Source organism: Poecilia mexicana, unplaced genomic scaffold, assembly GCF_051168715.1.
Source record: "Poecilia mexicana isolate PSO_F unplaced genomic scaffold, ASM5116871v1 scaffold_4, whole genome shotgun sequence".
In the NCBI taxonomy this organism is placed as follows: domain Eukaryota; kingdom Metazoa; phylum Chordata; class Actinopteri; order Cyprinodontiformes; family Poeciliidae; genus Poecilia; species Poecilia mexicana.
The window spans coordinates 2,889,752-2,910,111 of NW_028263373.1; the positions used below are offsets into that span (position 1 = coordinate 2,889,752).

A 20,360-nucleotide genomic window follows, 5' to 3' on the forward strand; every position below is an offset into this window, starting at 1 on the left:
ATTATTTTATTTTATTTCTTTTTACGGGTTCAAGAGAAAATGTTGCCTTCATGTAAACAGTGAAAATGCTGATGTGTTAATCCAATCTGACCTATGACCCCAAACGCATCACAATTAATGCCGAATTACATGTTCGTCTTGCAGTTTACTAGTTTTATAATTAAACACAACGCGCAGAAGAAGCTCGACTTCGTCATCACTCTCCACAAATGACCCCACCTGGATTGAAGGCTTCACATGCATGTCCCATTCTTCATGGTTAGCGCCACCTAAAGGTCTGGGGGGTTTTTAAAAATCTGTGTTTTGGGCAGTTCTCTGTAGATGGAAATGGTGAACGAGGCTAGTTTAAAATTTAACCTACTGTCTCTTTTTCCTGTTGTAGTTTTCTTTGTGTGATTCTGCTGGGGGATAATAAAGACATTTCTATTATTTTCTATTCTTTTATTTTGAAAATCTTGTTTTAAAATTTCCACAAGGCGGGAATGTTTTCCTGACTGTCTTATTATCAGTTTCACTCATAAACTCCAGAAATAAAGACCCTGAGCTGCAAACTGTCCCTGCTCCGTCCCCCAGCAGAACCCGACCGGTACCGCTCGGCTCCGAACCTGCTCGCTGTAAGCTGACCCGGGGTCTCCAGGTGCAAGTACACCTTGCTGCAGCAAACAGAAAGGGGCGGGACGGACCACTGTCAGTCTCTTACCTTATTTGGAAATGGAACCATTGCACTCCGTAAGTGAAGGGGGCGCTATTTCCTATATTATCCGCGGTCTCCCGTTTTAATTTTCTTTTTAAATCTGTAATATAGCTTTATCTTTAGGAAGGAGTTTCTCTCTCAGCATGTATTTGAACTTCTCTCTTTTATTTTCTTCAGCGCAGCTCACAGCTTTTAACAATTTCCGTTGCTTTCTGTGTACTTCTAAATCTGCTCCTTTTTCGCATCTTTTTGGGCCTGCTACTGCCTCTAGTGGCGTGGTGGTCGTAGCACAACTAATATAAATACATTGCTAAATCAGAATACCAAAGTCTTTATTATTTATTGTTAATTCTCGCATAACTAGAATCGCAAAAGATGAAGTCCCTCACAAAACAACATACCTTTTAATTGTCTTAAGGAAGCAGAGCTAATTAAATGACATAAACAAAACCTGAAAGTGGTTCCAGTTTCACTCGTTGGCCAACCTGTTGAAACTATGGCAAATTTTAAATACCTTGGATCATTCCTGGACAGTCAGCTGTCCAATTTTGCTGAAAACTCTGGCTACATTTTTAAGAGACGTCACTCTATCTTTTAAGAAGACCCAGTGATCTTGGTGTTACCTAACAAGTGCAACTCGTGCAAAACCTCTAGTTAGTTAGAGGAAACATTAGCTAACATTACCTCTAGTTAAGTAATGTTAGCATTTTAACAATGAGTTCAAATGTTAAAACTTAAACATTTAACTTAAGTTTTAAGTCATCTCAAGTTTTAACTGTTGAGGGCTTTAGCTTTTCATCTCTTCGGCTGGTTTGGTCACATGAGCTGCAGACTAACAGACAATCTTTTAAGAATACTTTGAATGGCAGGAAAAATAGTAGGTAAATAGTGGTGAAACCAAAAACAACTCTGTCTAAACTGTTTAGAGCATCCATCCTCTTTTTTGTGTTCCTCTGGTAACTATAGAACATCTATTAGAAGTCATTCATTGACAGTGCAATAATTATTCTTAGCCAAATTAAATGATAACATTTACCTGTAGCATGCTAAACGTTTACTTTATGAACAAATTGTTGATATTGTGATTCTATTAATGAGTTTTATTTTATTGTTTTAGAGTCAAAGAAAAATTTCCACCTTGGAAGACTAAATAATTTAATCATATTTTTTCCTATATATAGGACTCTACCAACAAAACAAAAATGTGGATTATTGCTTGTTTAACAACCCTGGCTATTCGTCTGTGAACCTAATTAATTTGTTCGTTATTGACTTTTGCTCAGTATACAGTATTTTTATTGTTGATAATGTTGTTTTTCATGTCTTATTTCTTTTCTTCCTCTAATAAGTGATTTAGATATATAGATGTTATTTATAATGTATAAAGGTGTTGTTTATGTCACCTAATTAGCTCTACATCCTGAAGAAAAATATGGTATTTTAGAAGATAATTTATCTTTCACGTTGCCAGAAATGGCGAAATTAATAGTAAATAATAAAGATTTTGTGGTATTCTCGTTTAGTGACATAATTATATTAGTTGTGTTACCACCCCCACGCCACTAGGCTGACAGTGGTCCGTCCCCGCCCCTTTCTGTTTGCTGCAGCGAGGCCCTTCTCTCCAGGTGAGGTCCAGCAGTCTCCGCTGCCGGTCGATCTCCTCCTCGTACTGGACGATGGTTTTTTCCAGCTGGGTGAAGATTTCTTCAGCAGCAGCAGTTAGTCTCTCTCTGATAAACTCTCTCAGAGGCTCAACGGAACACATTGTTGCTGAATAGAACCAGAAGACACCTGGGCACGGCGACACACGAGCTAACGTAGCTAACCGGAAGCTACCGACGTAACTGCTTCCTGTTTTAACAGCGGTGAAATGCAGCCTGCTGCTGCCACCTGCTGGACAGAAGTGAAGCTCAAACATGTGAATGTCAGAATAAATATTTAATAATATAGTTATTATTTCCTAATAATACCTGCTGGTTAGATGCTCACTAGCTGAAGCGGTTCGGGTCAAAAGCCTTGAAGTTGTTTTTCCTGCAGCTGCATGAGAACCAAACCGTCCCTCTGTTTGGATCCTGATCCTTGGGGTAAAACTGCCTGGAGAGCTTTCAGTCCAAACAGTGACCGTCTCATATGCTCTCTGTACTGATCACATTATATGAATAAACCTGACTCAGCGATTTCACCCAGCAGTGCTTGCCAATTGATTTTTACCACAACCATTCATAAACTAAATATTTATATAGCACTAAATATTTTTTTATTTCTTAAACTACGATTTATCTCCTTACACAAATCATAGTTTATAGTTTCTCATGGTATATGCTAAATTAGATGCCTTTTGTGCTACAGCAAAAATATTTAAATTATTTTACTTTTAGCTCATGAGAAAAAAAAACATCAACCATCAAACCCAAACCATCTACTGGTGTTTATCTGCAGCAGTCTGGTCGTCTCACACACACACACACACACACACACACACACACACACACACACACACACTCTCTCTACTGGGTAATTCAGAGACCATGAGAAGAGCCTGAATGACCAAAGCACAGATGATACAGATGATAACTACACAGAATGAATCCTGTATATTTCTTCAAGTACCGATAAATAATTCACAGATCAGGTCAGACTGACTTTAGTGTAGAAAACCAGCAAACACCACCAGGTTTCTGACACGAGGAAATATTAAAACATATTTAATAAAGAAAAGTGAATTCATATAAAACATTCAGGCCATCGGTGCCACCTGCAGTCAGGTGTAGCAACATGCTACAGAAAAGACTTTTCAACTCAGTTTCATCGTCCTGATTCTCATGAACAGCAGATCCACATTTCAGACGCTCCGTTCGCTACTTCTGGCTTTAATATGAATATTTGATAAGGAGTCAAATCAACAGCTGCTGGTTCAATCAATAATTAAAACAAACACAGAGCTCTGACTATGAAAAGACTTCAGGACGTTTCCTGAAGCTTCTTGTGTCGATTAAAAGCTGCTCTTTCATTCAGATTATAATTTTATCGTTAAAAGAGACAAAACAATTTTATCTGGAATCAAAAACATTTTGTCTTGGCTGTTTAAACAAAAGGTCAAAGTTCAGTTTTGGAGACTCGATGTCAGAAATGGTTTTGATGCTTCATGTTGTCTTTAATCATCAAGAGTTTGAATCTGAAATCATCAAACACAGAGAAACCCAACAAAACAAGCTGTGGGATCCAGGGACACGATTAACCAGAAAACATTTTAAATACATTTAAAAATGACATCAAACTTTAGGAGCATTTTATGAAACTCAGGACAAATAAAAGGACAAAATTCTAGTTGATGAAACGGATGAATTCAGACTCAACCAGCTTTTGAGTCGAACTTGAAACTCAAGTTACCTTCGTTAATTTATTTTAATACACTGAGCATTGTTTGTCTTTACTGCTTTATTCTGTATTTTTAATCAAAGTGTCAATCTACCAGTTGGTTACACGAGTCAACTTCATAAACCGGAGTGACCAAAGACTGAACTACAGATCAAACCCACTAAAACAGAGAGTCCAAATCTCTAGTTGCTGAATGCAACATGTGCTCAAAGTGACAGAAAGATACATGAGAAACTTCAGTAACTTCTTCTAAAACTAAATGATGATAAAGAAGCAAAACTTTGGAAAAAAAAAAACCAGAACAGTGAAATCCTAAATCCTACAGATGAACAAACCTCCATAATAATCTGTTATTCTGCATCCAGCCAGAGATTCAAGACTGAAATGATTATTTTTAGAGTTCAGACTGAGAAATGATGTGCTGATATTATTTACATATTAAAATGCTGCGATCATCACGTCATAATTTTGATGGAAAACAAATTAATTCACTGAACAAAACTTTATGAAAAGTGTTTCAGTATTAAGTGGAACCTCGTCACTCATTTAAATCTAGAAACTTACACAATTATAAAGAAAAAACTTTTTCCCCAAACAGTGAAGCTGCTTCAAGTCCATGTCTGCATGTTCCTGTCGGTTAACGACCCACAATCCTTCACTGCATCACATGACCAAAAGCCACCTGGCCGCCGTTCCTCTGCACAAACACAAATTCAACTCTGATCACTAGTTTCAAATGACTTGATGCATTAAATTCATATTTCATGTGGTTTGCCTTTTCATTTATTTGTGTTTTCTCTAAAGACTTTCATTCTACAGTGAAGGATCCCAGACATTCATTTTGTCGCCTGTTAGAGATTTTTTGGTATCATTTTGTTATTACTTTAGTTCATATTCAGTCTAATGTTAATTAATAGTTAATCAACATTCAGTATTATTGTGATTTTCAGTTTAAAGTGTTCTCTTCCTTCTGTGTGTATAAACTGACCTGGAGGCCCCATCTGCCTGTTCGTCTTCATGTGAAACAGTTATCTGTGTTTCCCAGACCTTAAATTATGTTTCCACAGCTGCCTCCTTATTAACCGAATACCCAGGGGTGGCCAAGTCCAGTCCTCGAGAGCCACCATCCTGCAAGTTTTAGAAGTATCCTTACTCCAACACACCGGGATCAGCTCTACAAAGGCCTGATAACGAGCCAGTCATTTGATTCAGGTGTGTTGAAGCAGGGATGCATCTGAAAGTTGCAGGATGGTGGCTCTCGAGGACTGGACTTGGCCACCCCTGGAATACTCCCGACCGTAGAAACTGCCTGTGTGCAGTAGTATTTTGTCTCTGCTGTCTTCCTTACCTATCCTCCCTCTTTTTGCTTGATAATAAAAGACAAGCTGTAACCAAAGGTATTCAGACGCTCAGTGAACGGCTTAGAGGAGCAGTTTGCTGAGACTTCTCCTTTTGCAAAAGCTTGGTCAGAAAACTCATATACGATGTCTGTGGTTCTTTTATGAAGGTTTGAGGAAGATACCCATCATCGCCCTGAAATAAAAAGTACATGAATTTAATATGTTGACGTTCAACACAGGAGTTTTACTCTCACAGCAGGAAAGTTTCTTCATTTCAACTTCAAGCATTTAAGAGTAATCAGATGAAATAATTTGCTCCTCTGTCTGCTGAGAGGAGTCAGAAATGGCTGAAGCCTCATTCCGGCGGCTGAAACGTAAAAGGTTTGTCCTCTGAGTGAGCGGCCATGTGGCGCGTCAGATCAGCACTGTGAGAGAAACACAGACCACAGACCTCACAGGCGAAGCCTTTCTCACCTACGTGAACCTTCATGTGAGTTACTACGTTATTCTTCTGAACAAAACGTTTCCCACAGATGTGACACGAGAAAGGCCTCTCCCCTGTGTGAGTCCTCATGTGAACAGTGTACTGGTAGCTTTGAATGAAACCTTTCCCACAGATCTTGCAGGAGAAACGCTTCTCGCCTGTGTGCGTTCTTATGTGATTATATAAATAAAACTGGTTGAAACTTTTACCACAAATTTGGCAAAAAGCCCGATTTCCAACTCTGTGCCTCTTTCCTTTAGCTCTACCTCTGTTGCTCTGCTTCAAACCTTCAGCTCTGCTTGGTCCTGAGTCTCCACCGTGGCTCTGGTTCTGGTTTAGGTTCTCAGCTTCATGATAGCTCTGAGACGAGCGCTGGTCTCCGTCTGGTTCTGGTTCTCCGTCCTTCATGAGAGAATCAGTCTGCTGATTCAGAACAAGCTGCTCTTCAACCTGACTGATCCAGATTTCTCCGTCCTCCTCCTTTAACTGCAGAAGTTCTGGTTCCTCCAGAATAAGTGTCATCTGTGGTGGGTCGGATTCCTCTCTTGCCTTCGTCATCTGCCATTGTTCTGGTTTCTCTTGGTCCAAACTGAAGTCAGTCTGTTTGCCAGAATCCTGCTGACCCGTTTGGACGTCCTTCTCCTGACCTGGGAGTTCTGGACAAACAAAATCCTCATTAATGTGATTGAATGGGTCCCCTGCAGATAGCTAGTGCTATCAGCAGGGGATCTGCCAATATTCATGTAACTTTAGGTAACTGGTTTTAACCAATATTAAATGCATTTTCTAGCTAACGTTGTGCTTCAGTTCACACCTCACCATCACATGGAAACTGCTGTTAAAGTGAATGAAAGCTAAAAGGAGCTTTTATTGTTAGCTTAGACTAAACTGGCTCTGTCCAAATAATTAGCAGACCTAAACACTTTTGTCTTCACACACTGGACCCTGTGGTGTGTTAATATACAAAAGTATTGACCATTTTAATAACCTGTCCTTATTTACTCTAAACCCCATTTAACATCCATGCTTTAACTTGGTAATTATTTCCAATTTAATTACAATTAAATTGTACCCTCTGTTATTCCAGTAATGTAAAATATTTTACTAATCAAAAACTTCAGGACAGGTGATGCGAGTTTTTAAATTACAAAGCTAGTTTCCAATTTAATTCAAATTTTAACAACATTTTCAATAACTTATTTGTTTGGGGGATTTTTGCCACTGCAGGAAAATCACGTGGAAGCTGCTGTAAGGAGAAAAACCGGGAACATTCAGGAGAACAAACAATCCACCATGTCTTTAAATTACAAATCCTCATGCATTTCCTACTAGTTCCAGGTTCGGCTGCCAGCTGCACTGAGATATTCCTCTGTAATATTATATATTTCAGGTTTAATTAGTTTTATTCTCTAAACTCGGAGCTTTAGAACCAGAATCAGGTTTAATGATTTTATCAAGATGTTTTTGTTTCTGACAGACGTTTTCACAAGGCGGGAATGTTTTCCTGACTGGTTTATTATCAGTTTTACTCATAAACTCCAGAAATAAAGACCCTGAGCTGCAAACTGTCCCTGCTCCGTCCCCCGGTACCGCTCGGCTCCGAACCTGCTCGCTGTAAGCTGACCCGGGGTCTCCAGGTGAGGTCCAGCAGTCTCCGCTGCCGGTCGATCTCCTCCTCGTACTGGACGATGGTTTTTTCCAGCTGGGTGAAGATTTCTTCAGCAGCAGCAGTTAGTCTCTCTCTGATAAACTCTCTCAGAGGCTCAACGGAACACATTGTTGCTGAATAGAACCAGAAGACACCTGGGCACGGCGACACACGAGCTAACGAAGCTAACCGGAAGCTACCGACGTAACTGCTTCCTGTTTTAACAGCGGTGAAATGCAGCCTGCTGCTGCCACCTGCTGGACAGAAGTGAAGCTCAAACATGAACGTCAAAAGAAAACAGAAATAAAAGATTTCCTGAAATGTAGAAACAAACTCAAAGAGCTAAACGCGGTTTAAAGTTATTTCTATAAAACCTAAACAATCTTTTATGATATTTTTTATCTCATTACACATCATAAGTTATAATTTTTTTATGTTAGATACAAAATTATATAGTTTGTGTCATATCAAAATATTTAAAGTTATTTCAATTTTAACTCATTGTTAAAATAAAACAATTATTCACCATCAAACACAAACAATTACATTTTAACACCATGCTTCACTGCACTGATGATGAAAATAGAATAGAGAGATCCGGTTCTGCTGAGTCGAGATTCATTAAAGATGGTTGCTTCATTAATAGCAGTAGTTTGTTGTGACACAACAAACCAAGAAACTCTGACAAATGTATTGTTTTCAGGCTGATTTATTGTATTTTATAATAAAAACCTGATTTGTTGCGGAAACATCGTCTCTCTAAAATCGATCCACATGTAGAAATCACTGAGAAAAGATCTGGTTTCTATCTTCTATCTGGTTTCTAACACCAGAATCATGACCTGGTGTTATGATTCAGAAAAGTTCAATTTATAGCAACCGACACAAATGAATAACATTTTTTTAATGTCAGTTATGTCTAACCGACATAATTTTGACAAGCAGCGTTGTTAGAATTGGCCTAGTTTTTTTAATCGAACAAGTGTTAATATGTTTTAATAAATAAACATCAATGAATACCTATCTCAATGACAATTTACTGTGAATCCTAAAACTGACTTTCACTTGACTAAAACTTAAGTCTGACCTCTGAAGTTCACAGGGAATAGTCAGCAAAAGATGACCTCACAGCAAAACATTAATATTATGTTATGGTTTGGCCTCGTTTCCTAGGTAACAATGTTTTGGATAGAAATACAAAAAACATGAGAAAGTTTGCCTCCAGAGTGAAGGTTTATAGAAATGAGAAATAAAACATGTGAACTCTAACCATTTCTCACAAGGTGCTAAAATGCTGACGTGCAGTTAAGATTATATTCTGTATATTATTTCACATTTTACACGTTTTATGTATTTCCTCTTTTTCTTTATTTGTATTTTCATTATGGAAGATGCCAGATGAACAATTTTATTGCCATTTAATTACATACTGAAACAAATGCATTGGTTAAATACATTCACCTTTAACACTGGAGTTTTAAGATCTTCAGTCTATTGAAGTCAAAGTTCTTGAACTTTCACTTCTCAACTATTTCATTGTTATCAGAGCAAATAAATTACATCTCCCAGCCTTCATGAACACAAACATTGAATTTGAAATGACAAACCTGGCTGAAGCCTCATTCCGGCGGCTGAAACGTAAAAGGTTTGTCCTCTGAGTGAGCGGCCATGTGGCGCATCAGATTAGCACTGCGAGAGAAACACAGACCACAGACCTCACAGGGGAAGCGTTTCTCACCTGTGTGAACCTTCATGTGAGTTACTACGTTATTCTTCTGAATAAAACGTTTCCCACAGATGTGACATGAGAAAGGCCTCTCCCCTGTGTGAGTCCTCATGTGATGCTTTAAATTACTCCTGTCACTGAAACTTTTTCCACACGTCTCACAAGAGTATGGCTTCTCACCTGTGTGAGTTCTTGTGTGAGTAATTAAATAATCTTTTTGGATAAAAGCTTTTCCACAGACCTGACACTCAAATGGTTTTTCACCTGTGTGCGTTCTCAGGTGACGAGTTAAATAAATTTTCCGGCTGAAGCTCTTTTTGCAGGTCTGACAGGGGAAAGGTTTAATACCTGTGTGAGTGCTCATGTGAGAGGCTAACAGATCGTTGCGAGAGAAATCTTTCCCACAAATGTCACATGGATGGTGTGCTCCACCTGAATGAATTCTCATGTGAGTAACCAAGTTATTTTTTTTGATAAAGCTTTTCCCACACGTCTGACACAAGTAAGGTCTTTCTCCTGTGTGAGTCCTCATGTGAACAGTACACTGATAACTTTGAATGAAACCCTTTCCACAGGTTTTACAGGAGAAACGTTTCTCACCTGTGTGAGTTCTTATGTGGTCATATAAGTAACACTGGTTGAAACTTTTACCACAAAATTTGCAAAAAGCCCTTTTTTCAACTCTGTGCCTCTTTAGTTTGGTTTTATCACCATTATTTTCTTTCAAAACTTCATTTCTACTTTTATCTTTATCGTGGCTCTGGTTCTGGTTTAGGTTCTCAGCTTCATGATAGCTCTGAGACGAGCGCTGGTCTCCGTCTGGTTCTGGTTCTCCGTCCTTCATGAGAGAATCAGTCTGCTGATTCAGAACAAGCTGCTCTTCAACCGGACTGATCCACATTTCTCCATCTTCCTCTTTTAACTGCAGAAGTTCTGGTTCCTCCAGTTCAATTTTCATCTGAAGGGGAACAGAGTCTTGTTGTTCCGTCTTCCTCTGCCATTGGTCTGGTTTCTCTTGGTCCAAACTGGAGTCAGTCTGTTTGTCTGAAGACTGCTGACCCGTCTGGACGTCCTTCTCCTCACAAGCATCACAACCTGGGAGTTCTGGACAAACAAAATCACTATTAACGTGACTGTAAAGAAATAAATGGTCACTTAAATCATTTCAAGCATCTTTACATCCTTTCAACAACCAATAAGACTGAGGTGGAATTTGACAACATTTCAATCTGCTCAGTTTTCTCCATAACATCAGATCTCTTCAAACACGCCGACAGTGTGATTTTATAGCCAAAGGTGTGGCAGTTCATTCTTGTGACTCCACATCACTCGGACAGACACCTGGGAGTTTTCTTTGTTTGTTTTTGTGATTTCATAAAGTGTCTGTAAAATTGTAATGTTCATCAGTCTGACTGCCTGCTGTGTACCCTAACCCTCATGTTTGATTGTATGTATTTGTATGTTTAAAAACGAATAAAAATAAAGTATAAAATAATGTTGATTTGTGGTTCTCTTTGTTTCAGCTGCTGGCAGCAGCAAAATGATTATATTATTGTGAATAAGTCAACTCCTAATTATTTAAATATTCACATTCCTCACAGTACTGGTTGGATTTTTACATTCATACTGACACTGAAAACGACGGCCTGTAAAACAGTCTTAGGATTATCCGACTTCTCTCTCAAACACAGACCTCGTCACTTCAGCCTTCGTATTTTAGACCTTGTGCTAAAATATGGCATCAACTGTGAACAAATGACACTAATTCCCTGCAGCTCTGTCATGTCCGACTGTTTTTAATACTTTGACTTTGATTACTCCAAACTTGAGAGAAAATATTACAATAGATCAGACAATGCAGACAACTTGTAAACAACCTGTTCCATTTTAATGTAATCTTTACTCTTTAACAAATTGATGCTCTTTTTTTAATGTTACTTCCTCACTGTGGCTCTCTGGTTTAATTCAGAACTCTATAGAACAACACATCTAGAGCAGTCAAAAAGACCCGTCTCCTCCATAGAAATTCATATTTTCATCAATAAAAAGCAGATTGAGAGAGAGGAATGGAAAGATTCCAATCTGTACATATTTATCAAGTCCATCACAACGTTTTCCCCAATCGATATCAGCAAAAAAACTTTAGAGGACATAATAGATCAGCTAAGCTCCTCTGCTGTCTTTATATCCCACAGCTTTCTTTAAAGGGCCAGTATCACATGTTTTCCAATCACAAAAAAACATTTTATAGTACAAACAAGTCACCATGTTACCTCTGTAAAATTGATCCATATCTAGAAATCACTGACAAAAGTTCTGGTTTCCATCTCTGGATATTCTGACCTGGTGTTGTGATTCAGAAAAGCTCAATTTATAGTGACTGACACAAATGAATAACATTTTTTTAATGTCAATTATATTTGTATGAAACAAAAGTTGTTTCATACAAATATCAAATATGACTAAAAATAAATGTTACTTCTTGATTTAACTCCTTGAAATTGGGCCTCTGTCACTTTAAGAAGCTCCTGCTCTTTCTGAAGCTCCGCCTCCATTAACTCATCCCAACATGGCTCCTCTATTAACCCTTTAATGTTTTTATTTTACCAGCAGCTCCGATAATGAGCTCAGCAGTTCCACCAGCTGTTTGCTAATTGCTGCTAGCTAGTCTGAAGGAGCTGAGTGGGGAGGAGCTGAGCCTTGAAGGCGGGGCTAGGTCCACCCAGGCTGAATGGTTGCCATGGAGATTAAAGGATTTCTCAAACTTGAAAGGATCAAGGTAACACTGCAGGGAAAAACATGACATAATTTTAGAGGACACTGTCCCTTTAAGAAGGTTTTTTCTGTCATTGTGAGACTGAATGATGTCTGCATAAATATGGACTGTGGAAGCAGCGCAGTGCTGGTTCTGTTGGACCTCACTGCTATTCCCAAGGTGAGTGGAGATGCTGCACGTACCAGAGGCTGTAATGAAGTCAGTCAGCAGAACAAAGACTGCTAAAGGAAGGTTTGACCCCGGAAACAGAAACCTGGAATATTGTCACTCCAAAAGCTGCAAACAAATATTTATACTTGGGAAAAAATAATAAAGCTGGAGCTGCCAAATAAAGCAAAGACACTAAGAAAAAATGATTCAGAATTATGATATAATATATTTAACATCTTGGACTTTTGTCACAGTTCGGCTTCAATAGCAGTAACATCAACAGGAAGCTGAACGGAGGAGGAAGCAGCGAGGAGCAGACAGACATCATCCTGTCTTTAAATATCACCACATCTTTATTCTAAGCACAAAGTCCAATAGTAAAAGGATGAAACAAAAATAAAAAAAGTTAAAAATAAACATGACATTATTCACCGAGTCACAAATAAATATTGATATATTTTGTAATATTTCTAAAAGGATGCTGTGTTTGGGCTGCCAGCCGGCCTGAATGTTGATACTGTCCAGTAATATTCTGACATTTTTTATATAATGTTTCTGATCCCGTCCCCCAGCAGAACCCGACCGGTACCGCTCGGCTCCGAACCTGCTCGCTGTAAGCTGACCCGGGGTCTCCAGGTGAGGTCCAGCAGTCTCCGCTGCCGGTCGATCTCCTCCTCGTACTGGACGATGGTTTTTTCCAGCTGGGTGAAGATTTCTTCAGCAGCAGCAGTTAGTCTCTCTCTGATAAACTCTCTCAGAGGCTCAACGGAACACATTGTTGCTGAATAGAACCAGAAGACACCTGGGCACGGCGACACACGAGCTAACGAAGCTAACCGGAAGCTACCGACGTAACTGCTTCCTGTTTTAACAGCGGTGAAATGCAGCCTGCTGCTGCCACCTGCTGGACAGAAGTGAAGCTCAAACATGAACGTCAAAAGAAAACAGAAATAAAAGATTTCCTGAAATGTAGAAACAAACTCAAAGAGCTAAACGCGGTTTAAAGTTATTTCTATAAAACCTAAACAATCTTTTATGATATTTTTTATCTCATTACACATCATAAGTTATAATTTTTTTATGTTAGATATAGGGCTGAAACGATTCCTCGAATGATTCGAGTACCTCGATTACTAAAATTCCTCGAGGAAAATTTACCTGCCTCGAAGCTTCGTTAATTTATGTTTTATTAGTTAGCGCACCGTGTTCCGGCCGGGACTTCATTTGCGTTGCGAGGAGCTCTCACTTCCGCCTCTGAGTTGTTGACAAAAGCTAAGTCTCAGCGGCATAAAGTCCAATCTTCAAGATTGGCTTGTGGGGATTTTATTGATTGATGATAATGCCCGACTTTTTATCGTTTTTGGGGAACCAATAAGCATCCTTAAAATGACTGGGGAATGCCTGGAGTACGGCAGCATTTCTCCTCCGGGGCTGCTGGTTGAAAGCGAACGGCGGGAAGAGCGCTGAGGTGAGCGGGTAGACTGAACAGGGCGGGCGGCTGAGTAGCTGATGCTTACCGTGTAAATGTAGCTTTACCGACGAACCGCACAATAAATTTCATATCCCGGTCTGAAGAAACGGGTGGCGGAGCGCATCGTACATGGCTGGTAGATGAGTTTCTGAGTGTGACCAGTGAAGGTGTCGTAAATATCCCGTATTGCTTCCCCCCGTGTTCGTCCCCCGGTCTAACGGTTCGTCAGTCCGCTGGTCTATTTCCTCCCCTCCACCCCATCTTACGTTCGTTCATTCGCCCTCTCCTCCCACTCCAGGCGGCATTTCCCGTATTTTCAAACCCAAAGCGTGACAGGTTAGGTGGCAAGGTGAGTTTAATTAATCTATTAAACTCACTGAAGATGAATACATAAACTAAAAGCTGGATTGTAGACATTTTTTATAAGCATATTTGTGAGCCTGCCTCTTTGTTATTAAATTCAATATAATTTCAGATTTTTCTATAACTTTTCTTCTGGTTAACTTAGAAAGTGAGCTATTATTGTTACAGGTTAGTTTTCTAAACTACAAAAAAGCAACTGTTAGGGATGCTCAAATATGAAAAATTGGACTGATTGATATCTGATAGTAACACCGGTATTATGCCAGATTTACCAGTATTTCATTTTAGAATTTTTTTTATCCGATTACTCGATTAATCGTAAGAATAATCGATAGATTACTCGATTACTAAAATATTCGTTTACAACAGCCCTAGTTAGATACAAAATTATATAGTTTGTGTCATATCAAAATATTTAAAGTTATTTCAATTTTAACTCATTGTTAAAATAAAACAATTATTCACCATCAAACACAAACAATTACATTTTAACACCATGCTTCACTGCACTGATGATGAAAATAGAATAGAGAGATCCGGTTCTGCTGAGTCGAGATTCATTAAAGATGGTTGCTTCATTAATAGCAGTAGTTTGTTGTGACACAACAAACCAAGAAACTCTGACAAATGTATTGTTTTCAGGCTGATTTATTGTATTTTATAATAAAAACCTGATTTCAGAATCAGGTTTAATGATTTTATCAAGATGTTTTTGTTTCTGACAGACGTTTTCACAAGGCGGGAATGTTTTCCTGACTGGTTTATTATCAGTTTTACTCATAAACTCCAGAAATAAAGACCCTGAGCTGCAAACTGTCCCTGCTCCGTCCCCCGGTACCGCTCGGCTCCGAACCTGCTCGCTGTAAGCTGACCCGGGGTCTCCAGGTGAGGTCCAGCAGTCTCCGCTGCCGGTCGATCTCCTCCTCGTACTGGACGATGGTTTTTTCCAGCTGGGTGAAGATTTCTTCAGCAGCAGCAGTTAGTCTCTCTCTGATAAACTCTCTCAGAGGCTCAACGGAACACATTGTTGCTGCGCAGACTCACAACACACCTGGACACGGCGACACACAAGCTAACGAAGCTAACCGGAAGTTAGCCACATAGCTGCTCTCTGTTAGAAAGCAGAGTCTCAGGGCTTCACCGCCCCCTGCTGGAGGGCCGTGAGGGAACCGTCAAAGAAAATGAAAGGAAAAAAATGTTTCAAATACGTAACATTTTGTTTATACATTTAAGAAATAACCAAGAACATTTATATGCAAGCTAATTTTCACATGTAATATTCAAAATATCTGCATGTTGGACGTTTAACTGAAACGTTGCAACAATTTTTAATCTTAACCACAAAAAAAAGCAAAACAAAAAACAAATGGGAATTTTGTGGCTCGATTATATTTTTAACCTCAGATGCCTAATTGTAGCTTTGCAGCACAAAAACTACAGTGACACTGCATTTTACTCATCCATAATTTATAAAAAAAATAGTAAAGAGAAGCAAAGAGAGGTTTTAATCTCAAGCAAGGTGAGCATTAAACATGATAATTTCTACTTTTCAATCAATGAAGTTTCTGCATTTCTGTTCTTAAAAATGATAAATATTCACCAAGCAGTGTGGCGTTGTGCAGGTTGTCTTAGAAAGTCCATTTATGAGGAATTTATTACTTTAAAGATGAATAATAAATGAGGTTGATGTGCAGAAATGTTTAACTGCCAGAAAGAAAGAAATTCAGGATCAGAATCTCCTTTGATTGAGAAAGCTTTCTTGTTTTAACAAGATTAAAAGCATAACATTTATATCATGAAAACCAAAAGTACCTTCTGTTTTAAATAAGAAATGTTGCAACAGAAACATTTTCCACCCTGTGAGGCTTCAGCTCCCCTTTAAAACTCGATGCCAGCAGCAGACGTGTCCTCACCTGACCAGGCTGCACCGGGGAAACAGGAGTTTGTTCAAAAGGATTTAGAGGTTAGATTTCAACAAAAAGACAAATAACATCAAAACTTAACTGCGAATGATGAGGATAACATAAAAGTTAAAGTTTAATAGAATCACTAAACCAGATGAAGAATTGCACATCAGAAAAATAACCTAAAACTAAAACATGAAATACTCCCAGAAAAATGTTAAAGGAAATGAATAAAAAAAACAACTCAGTTCAACCAGAACTAAACATCACCAAGTGAAATAGAGTCTGTGCAGCTGGAGCTTGACCTCTGACCCCAGTTCTGGGAGTGATTTATGAAGCTTGATGCTCAGGCTGGCCTGTCTGGGTTCTGCTGGGTCCGGTGGTGCCAGAGCAAAAGGAAATGACCAAATATGGACTAAAACTGGGAAACAGCTTAGACTGTTTGAAGGACCCATGATGTCTAACATCTGTCTGATGTTGTTCATATTTAAATCTGTTGTATTTTGTTACATCACCATCGTTCATCCAATTCCTGTGAATTTTGAATGAAATTTTAAAATGTAGCAAAAAAAAAAGAAAAAGCGTATTCGTCATGTTTCCATCTACAGGTTTGAAGTGAATCAACCAGGTTCATCAGATGTTGATGCTACGCATGGATGTGACAAACAGGAAGTAGACGTTACTAGCTAGTGTGGAGCAAACATTTCAGATTCGTGCTTCTGGTAAGGCACAGACCCACCAGTGGATGGCAGCGTTCGCTACATCAGAACTTATTCCCATTAAGTGCATTAAATCTTTTTTGGAAAAGCCTTAAACCACCTCAAGGGACGTAAAAACTTTATGAAATTGAAGAAGTTATTTTGAATTTTGCCATTTCCATCAACCTTTTCTGATGTCGTACTTCAAACTGTGCATAAAAACGATGAAACGTAGTTACGGAAATGTTTAGATGTTGCGTATCCACCACTGTCCTTAAACACTCGTACTGTGAAGATTTTATGTTTTTGTTTCTGAGTCTCTGACGTTAAACTGTAAAACTGAGATTCTGTACAAGTTGAATGTTAGAGAGACATGAAGCAGCGTTAACACACAGAAGCAACGAGGAAGAACTGGCGGCTGCGGGAACTCCACGCCTTCTGAGGCGGCCATGTTGGAAACGGACACAGCATCTGTCTCCCCTCCTCTGGTCAAACCGCCTCCTTCGTCGCCATGGAAATGCACAGTGCGTTCCTCTTGTGAATCCTCATGTGGGCGGTCAGGTTGCTCTTCCTCTGGAAGTGTTTCCCGCAGGTGAGACAGGGGAAGGGCTTCTCGCCGGTGTGCGTGCGCATGTGGACGTTCAGGTTGCCCCGCTGGCAGAAGCTCTTACCGCAGACAAGGCAGGGGAAGGGTTTCTCCCCGGTGTGGATCCTCATGTGGACAATGAGGCTGAAGTGTTTGCGGAAGCTGCGGCCGCAGCTCAGGCAGGTGAACGGGTTCCCGCCGGCGTGCAGCCGCAGGTGTTTGGTCAGGCTTCCCTTCTGGCTGAAAGACTTGCTGCACATCTTACAGGAAAACAGACCCTGTGGAGGCTTCTGCTCCATCTGCTTCCCGTTCTGTTCCCGCACTTCATCCCGGCTCGCCTCCGGCTCTTCATCCTGGGCTCCAGGGCCCGGTTCTGATGGGACCGGGTCCAGGTTGCTGTCCTCTCCATCCTCCTCAGCTGGACTCACCGTGAAGGAATTGGCCTCCTGCTTTAGATGGAGCTGCTCTTCATCCCGACCTGCAATCTCATCATCCGGCTCCTCTTTAACCTGCACAGCCTCTGGGTCCCGGTCCACAGTTTCTGGTTCTGGTTCCGCCAGTCCAGAAAGCGTCTCCTGGTTGGAGAGCAGTGGCGCCATCAGAACCTGCTGCTTCCTGCTGAGAAGATGCTGCTGGACGTCTGGAGGGAACCAGAGGAAAATCATGAGAGGAGTTCAGAACCACTGGACCCAGTGAGCGGTTCTGGTCCCGGTTAAGGAGGAACCAGGATTACATCCGGTTTCTGTCCAAAACCTGAACGTCTCCATGGTAACCGACAGGGAGGGGTCGATGTCAGTTACCATGGAGACAGTCAACATCCCTGCAATGTTTACATTTATTTTAGTTTTTTTATAACTTTCAGGGATTGTGGTTTTGATACGCACCGACTGAGAAACTTTGACTTTGTAGAATTTTTAGTGTCGTTCATTTGTGGAAATTCAATCCAATTATTCCATAAAAAAACAACTAAAACTGTCATTTCTCAGTCTGAGGCCAAATGTTGACGAGCCAAAGAGTCACTTTAATAACCAGTATTGACTTTTTAACATCTTTTATCTTGGCTGTGCTCTTGGTTAACCTGGTAATGAACATTTATCATTATTTATCAGAGGGCAGTGCTGAACTGGAGGAGCTCCTTCTTCATGTTGAAAAGTCTGAAAACAATCAAGAAAATTATTTATAATAACTTAAAAAGGAGCATCGAGAGCAAATGAGGTGGATTAGCAGAGCTAGCTAACCATGGTGTTACCGTGGAAGATCATCTCTGCTGCCTGGATATTGAGCCGTTAGTATGTCAACAGTAACAATCTTCAGTCAGAGGCCTCTTCAGATTAGTTGGAAGACTGACTGCTACTGTAGGTCCGTCCAGCCCTCAGTATCACCGTCCACAAAGTCAAACTGAGCAGAAACATTTAGTCTGAGTCCTTAAAGGCACTGAACGTTCATCACAGATTCTTCACCGGATGTTTGCAGCAATCAAACCGCGTTTTGGTCTTTTTGGGCCAGAATGTCTCATAGGTTTTTGTGATCTGATCCTAGAATCTTAGCTCTCTTCCGGTGAAATGTTGTTTTGACCTGCAGCTTTTCCGGATTTTGCTCCAATTGAAACCCAGTTCTGCTCCGATCTCGCTTCGCGGACCTACCTGCGGGGTTCGGCTCGGTTCGGGGTCTCCAGGTGAGGTCCAGCAGTCTCCGCTGCCGGTCGATCTCCTCCTCGTACTGGACGATGGTTTTTTCCAGCTGGGTGAAGATTTCTTCAGCAGCAGCAGTTAGTCTCTCTCTGATAAACTCTCTCAGAGGCTCAACGGAACACATTGTTGCTGCGCAGACTCACAACACACCTGGACACAGCGACACACTAGCTAACTGAGCTAACCGGAAGCTAGCCAAGGAGCTGCTTCCTGTTTGAACTGGAAGCCGGTCGCAGCGGCATTACCGCCCCCTGCTGGAGAGAGGTGGTTGAAGTGACATTCTTAGAATCTCAAAGTGACAACGCAGAACCGGTCTTGTGGGAAATTCTGCCCCCTGTGTCGGGAGCGCGCATTGCAGCCAGAGAAGTGGATCCGGTGAATCTGACCGTTTTCACGGCGCTTTTGACCGATTTCTCGGTTAAAACTACTCATATAATCATCTCAATGTTGTAACTTTCAGTTTAATCGGCAGCTATCAAAATAAAAATACATACATAAATAAACGAGGTCCTGTGTGGAGGTCTTTTTACGCTGTTTTGTGTTATTTTAAACGCGAAGAGAATCGATCTATTTTTTCAACTTTTGTCTCTTAAGCCTGACAAATAAGTCAGCCAACAAACACAGGTTTCCAACACGTAGTGTGCCTTTATAATTTTTCATTTCTGATAAAGGAGGAGGGAAGCTGGCCGATAGCAGGGCACAAAAATAAAGACTTCCTGAAAAGATCAGAGTGTAAACCTTTTGATAAATCCCGTTCTAATGTAAAATATGACAGATTACTGGATTAAGGAAATATTTAGTATGCTATCACACATAAAATGTTTGAGAATTTGGAAACAGTTGCTTTTTATTAGCCAAAGTTATGGGGAGAGGAGAGAATGGATATTTCAGCAGCCTGAAATAATCTGTTCCCCCTACATAAAATGGAAACAAATTAATTTACCTGCAAGTCTTTAACTGTGTTGATTTCTCTCTTCAACAACAAATCCTGTGGATTTGGTGACATTTGATCATTATTTGCCCAAGTTAAAGGAGGGGAACCAAATATTTTAGCCACCTGAAATAAACCGTTCTCCCTCCATTTCATAGGAACAAATTAAATAACCAGCAAGTCTTTAACTGGGTTTATTCCTCTCTTCATCAATAACAAATATTGTAAGTTTGAAAACATTTGCTTTCATCACAGCTCTGTGCAAAGTGTCGTGTGATTGGTCAGAAGTTTGCCGTGTTTTTTTCAAGACAGCAGTGTTGATATTTTGCTTTTACTGTTCCGCTCTAGATGACCGTTTAGCAACACAGCGAATGCAGGGAGAGAGTGAGATGGGTGTAGCTGAAGGGGGCGGGGCGTCTGCTAAATGCTCTGCGCCTTTAACCACCTGGGAACTGCTGGCCTTGTCCTCTGATCACTGGGTAAGAGGCAGGACGCACCATGGAGAGGTTTCCAGTCCAAC

The 20,360-nt window shown here is 40.2% G+C and overlaps 3 protein-coding genes across 4 annotated transcripts; all 3 read right to left on the reverse strand.

The window, feature by feature from the left end:
* Positions 1-3,827: 3,827 nt before the first annotated feature.
* On the reverse strand, positions 3,828-7,950 carry LOC148159888 (uncharacterized). 2 transcript variants are annotated; one of them, XM_088004796.1, is made up of 3 exons: positions 7,502-7,920; positions 6,184-6,552; positions 3,828-4,769 (listed from the first exon to the last, which is right to left on the reverse strand). In XM_088004796.1, the coding sequence occupies exons 1-3, from the start codon at positions 7,824-7,826 to the stop codon at positions 4,681-4,683; spliced, it is 783 nt and encodes a 260-aa protein (XP_087860922.1). In that variant the 5' UTR covers positions 7,827-7,920; the 3' UTR covers positions 3,828-4,680. The 2 variants fall into 2 exon arrangements, with proteins under 2 accessions (XP_087860922.1, XP_087860921.1); XM_088004795.1 differs by having other exon boundaries at positions 3,828-6,552; positions 7,502-7,950.
* A 938-nt stretch (positions 7,951-8,888) lies between these two features.
* On the reverse strand, positions 8,889-13,183 carry LOC106912285 (uncharacterized). The gene is made up of 2 exons (XM_088004786.1): positions 12,801-13,183; positions 8,889-10,374 (listed from the first exon to the last, which is right to left on the reverse strand). Exons 1-2 carry the CDS (start codon positions 13,123-13,125, stop codon positions 9,164-9,166), a joined length of 1,536 nt encoding a protein of 511 aa, XP_087860912.1. The 5' UTR covers positions 13,126-13,183; the 3' UTR covers positions 8,889-9,163.
* A 2,860-nt stretch (positions 13,184-16,043) lies between these two features.
* LOC106912287 (uncharacterized) lies at positions 16,044-19,126 on the reverse strand. The gene is made up of 2 exons (XM_014979095.2): positions 18,862-19,126; positions 16,044-17,858 (listed from the first exon to the last, which is right to left on the reverse strand). Exons 1-2 carry the CDS (start codon positions 19,031-19,033, stop codon positions 17,122-17,124), a joined length of 909 nt encoding a protein of 302 aa, XP_014834581.1. The 5' UTR covers positions 19,034-19,126; the 3' UTR covers positions 16,044-17,121.
* Between the last annotated feature and the right edge of the window lie 1,234 nt (positions 19,127-20,360).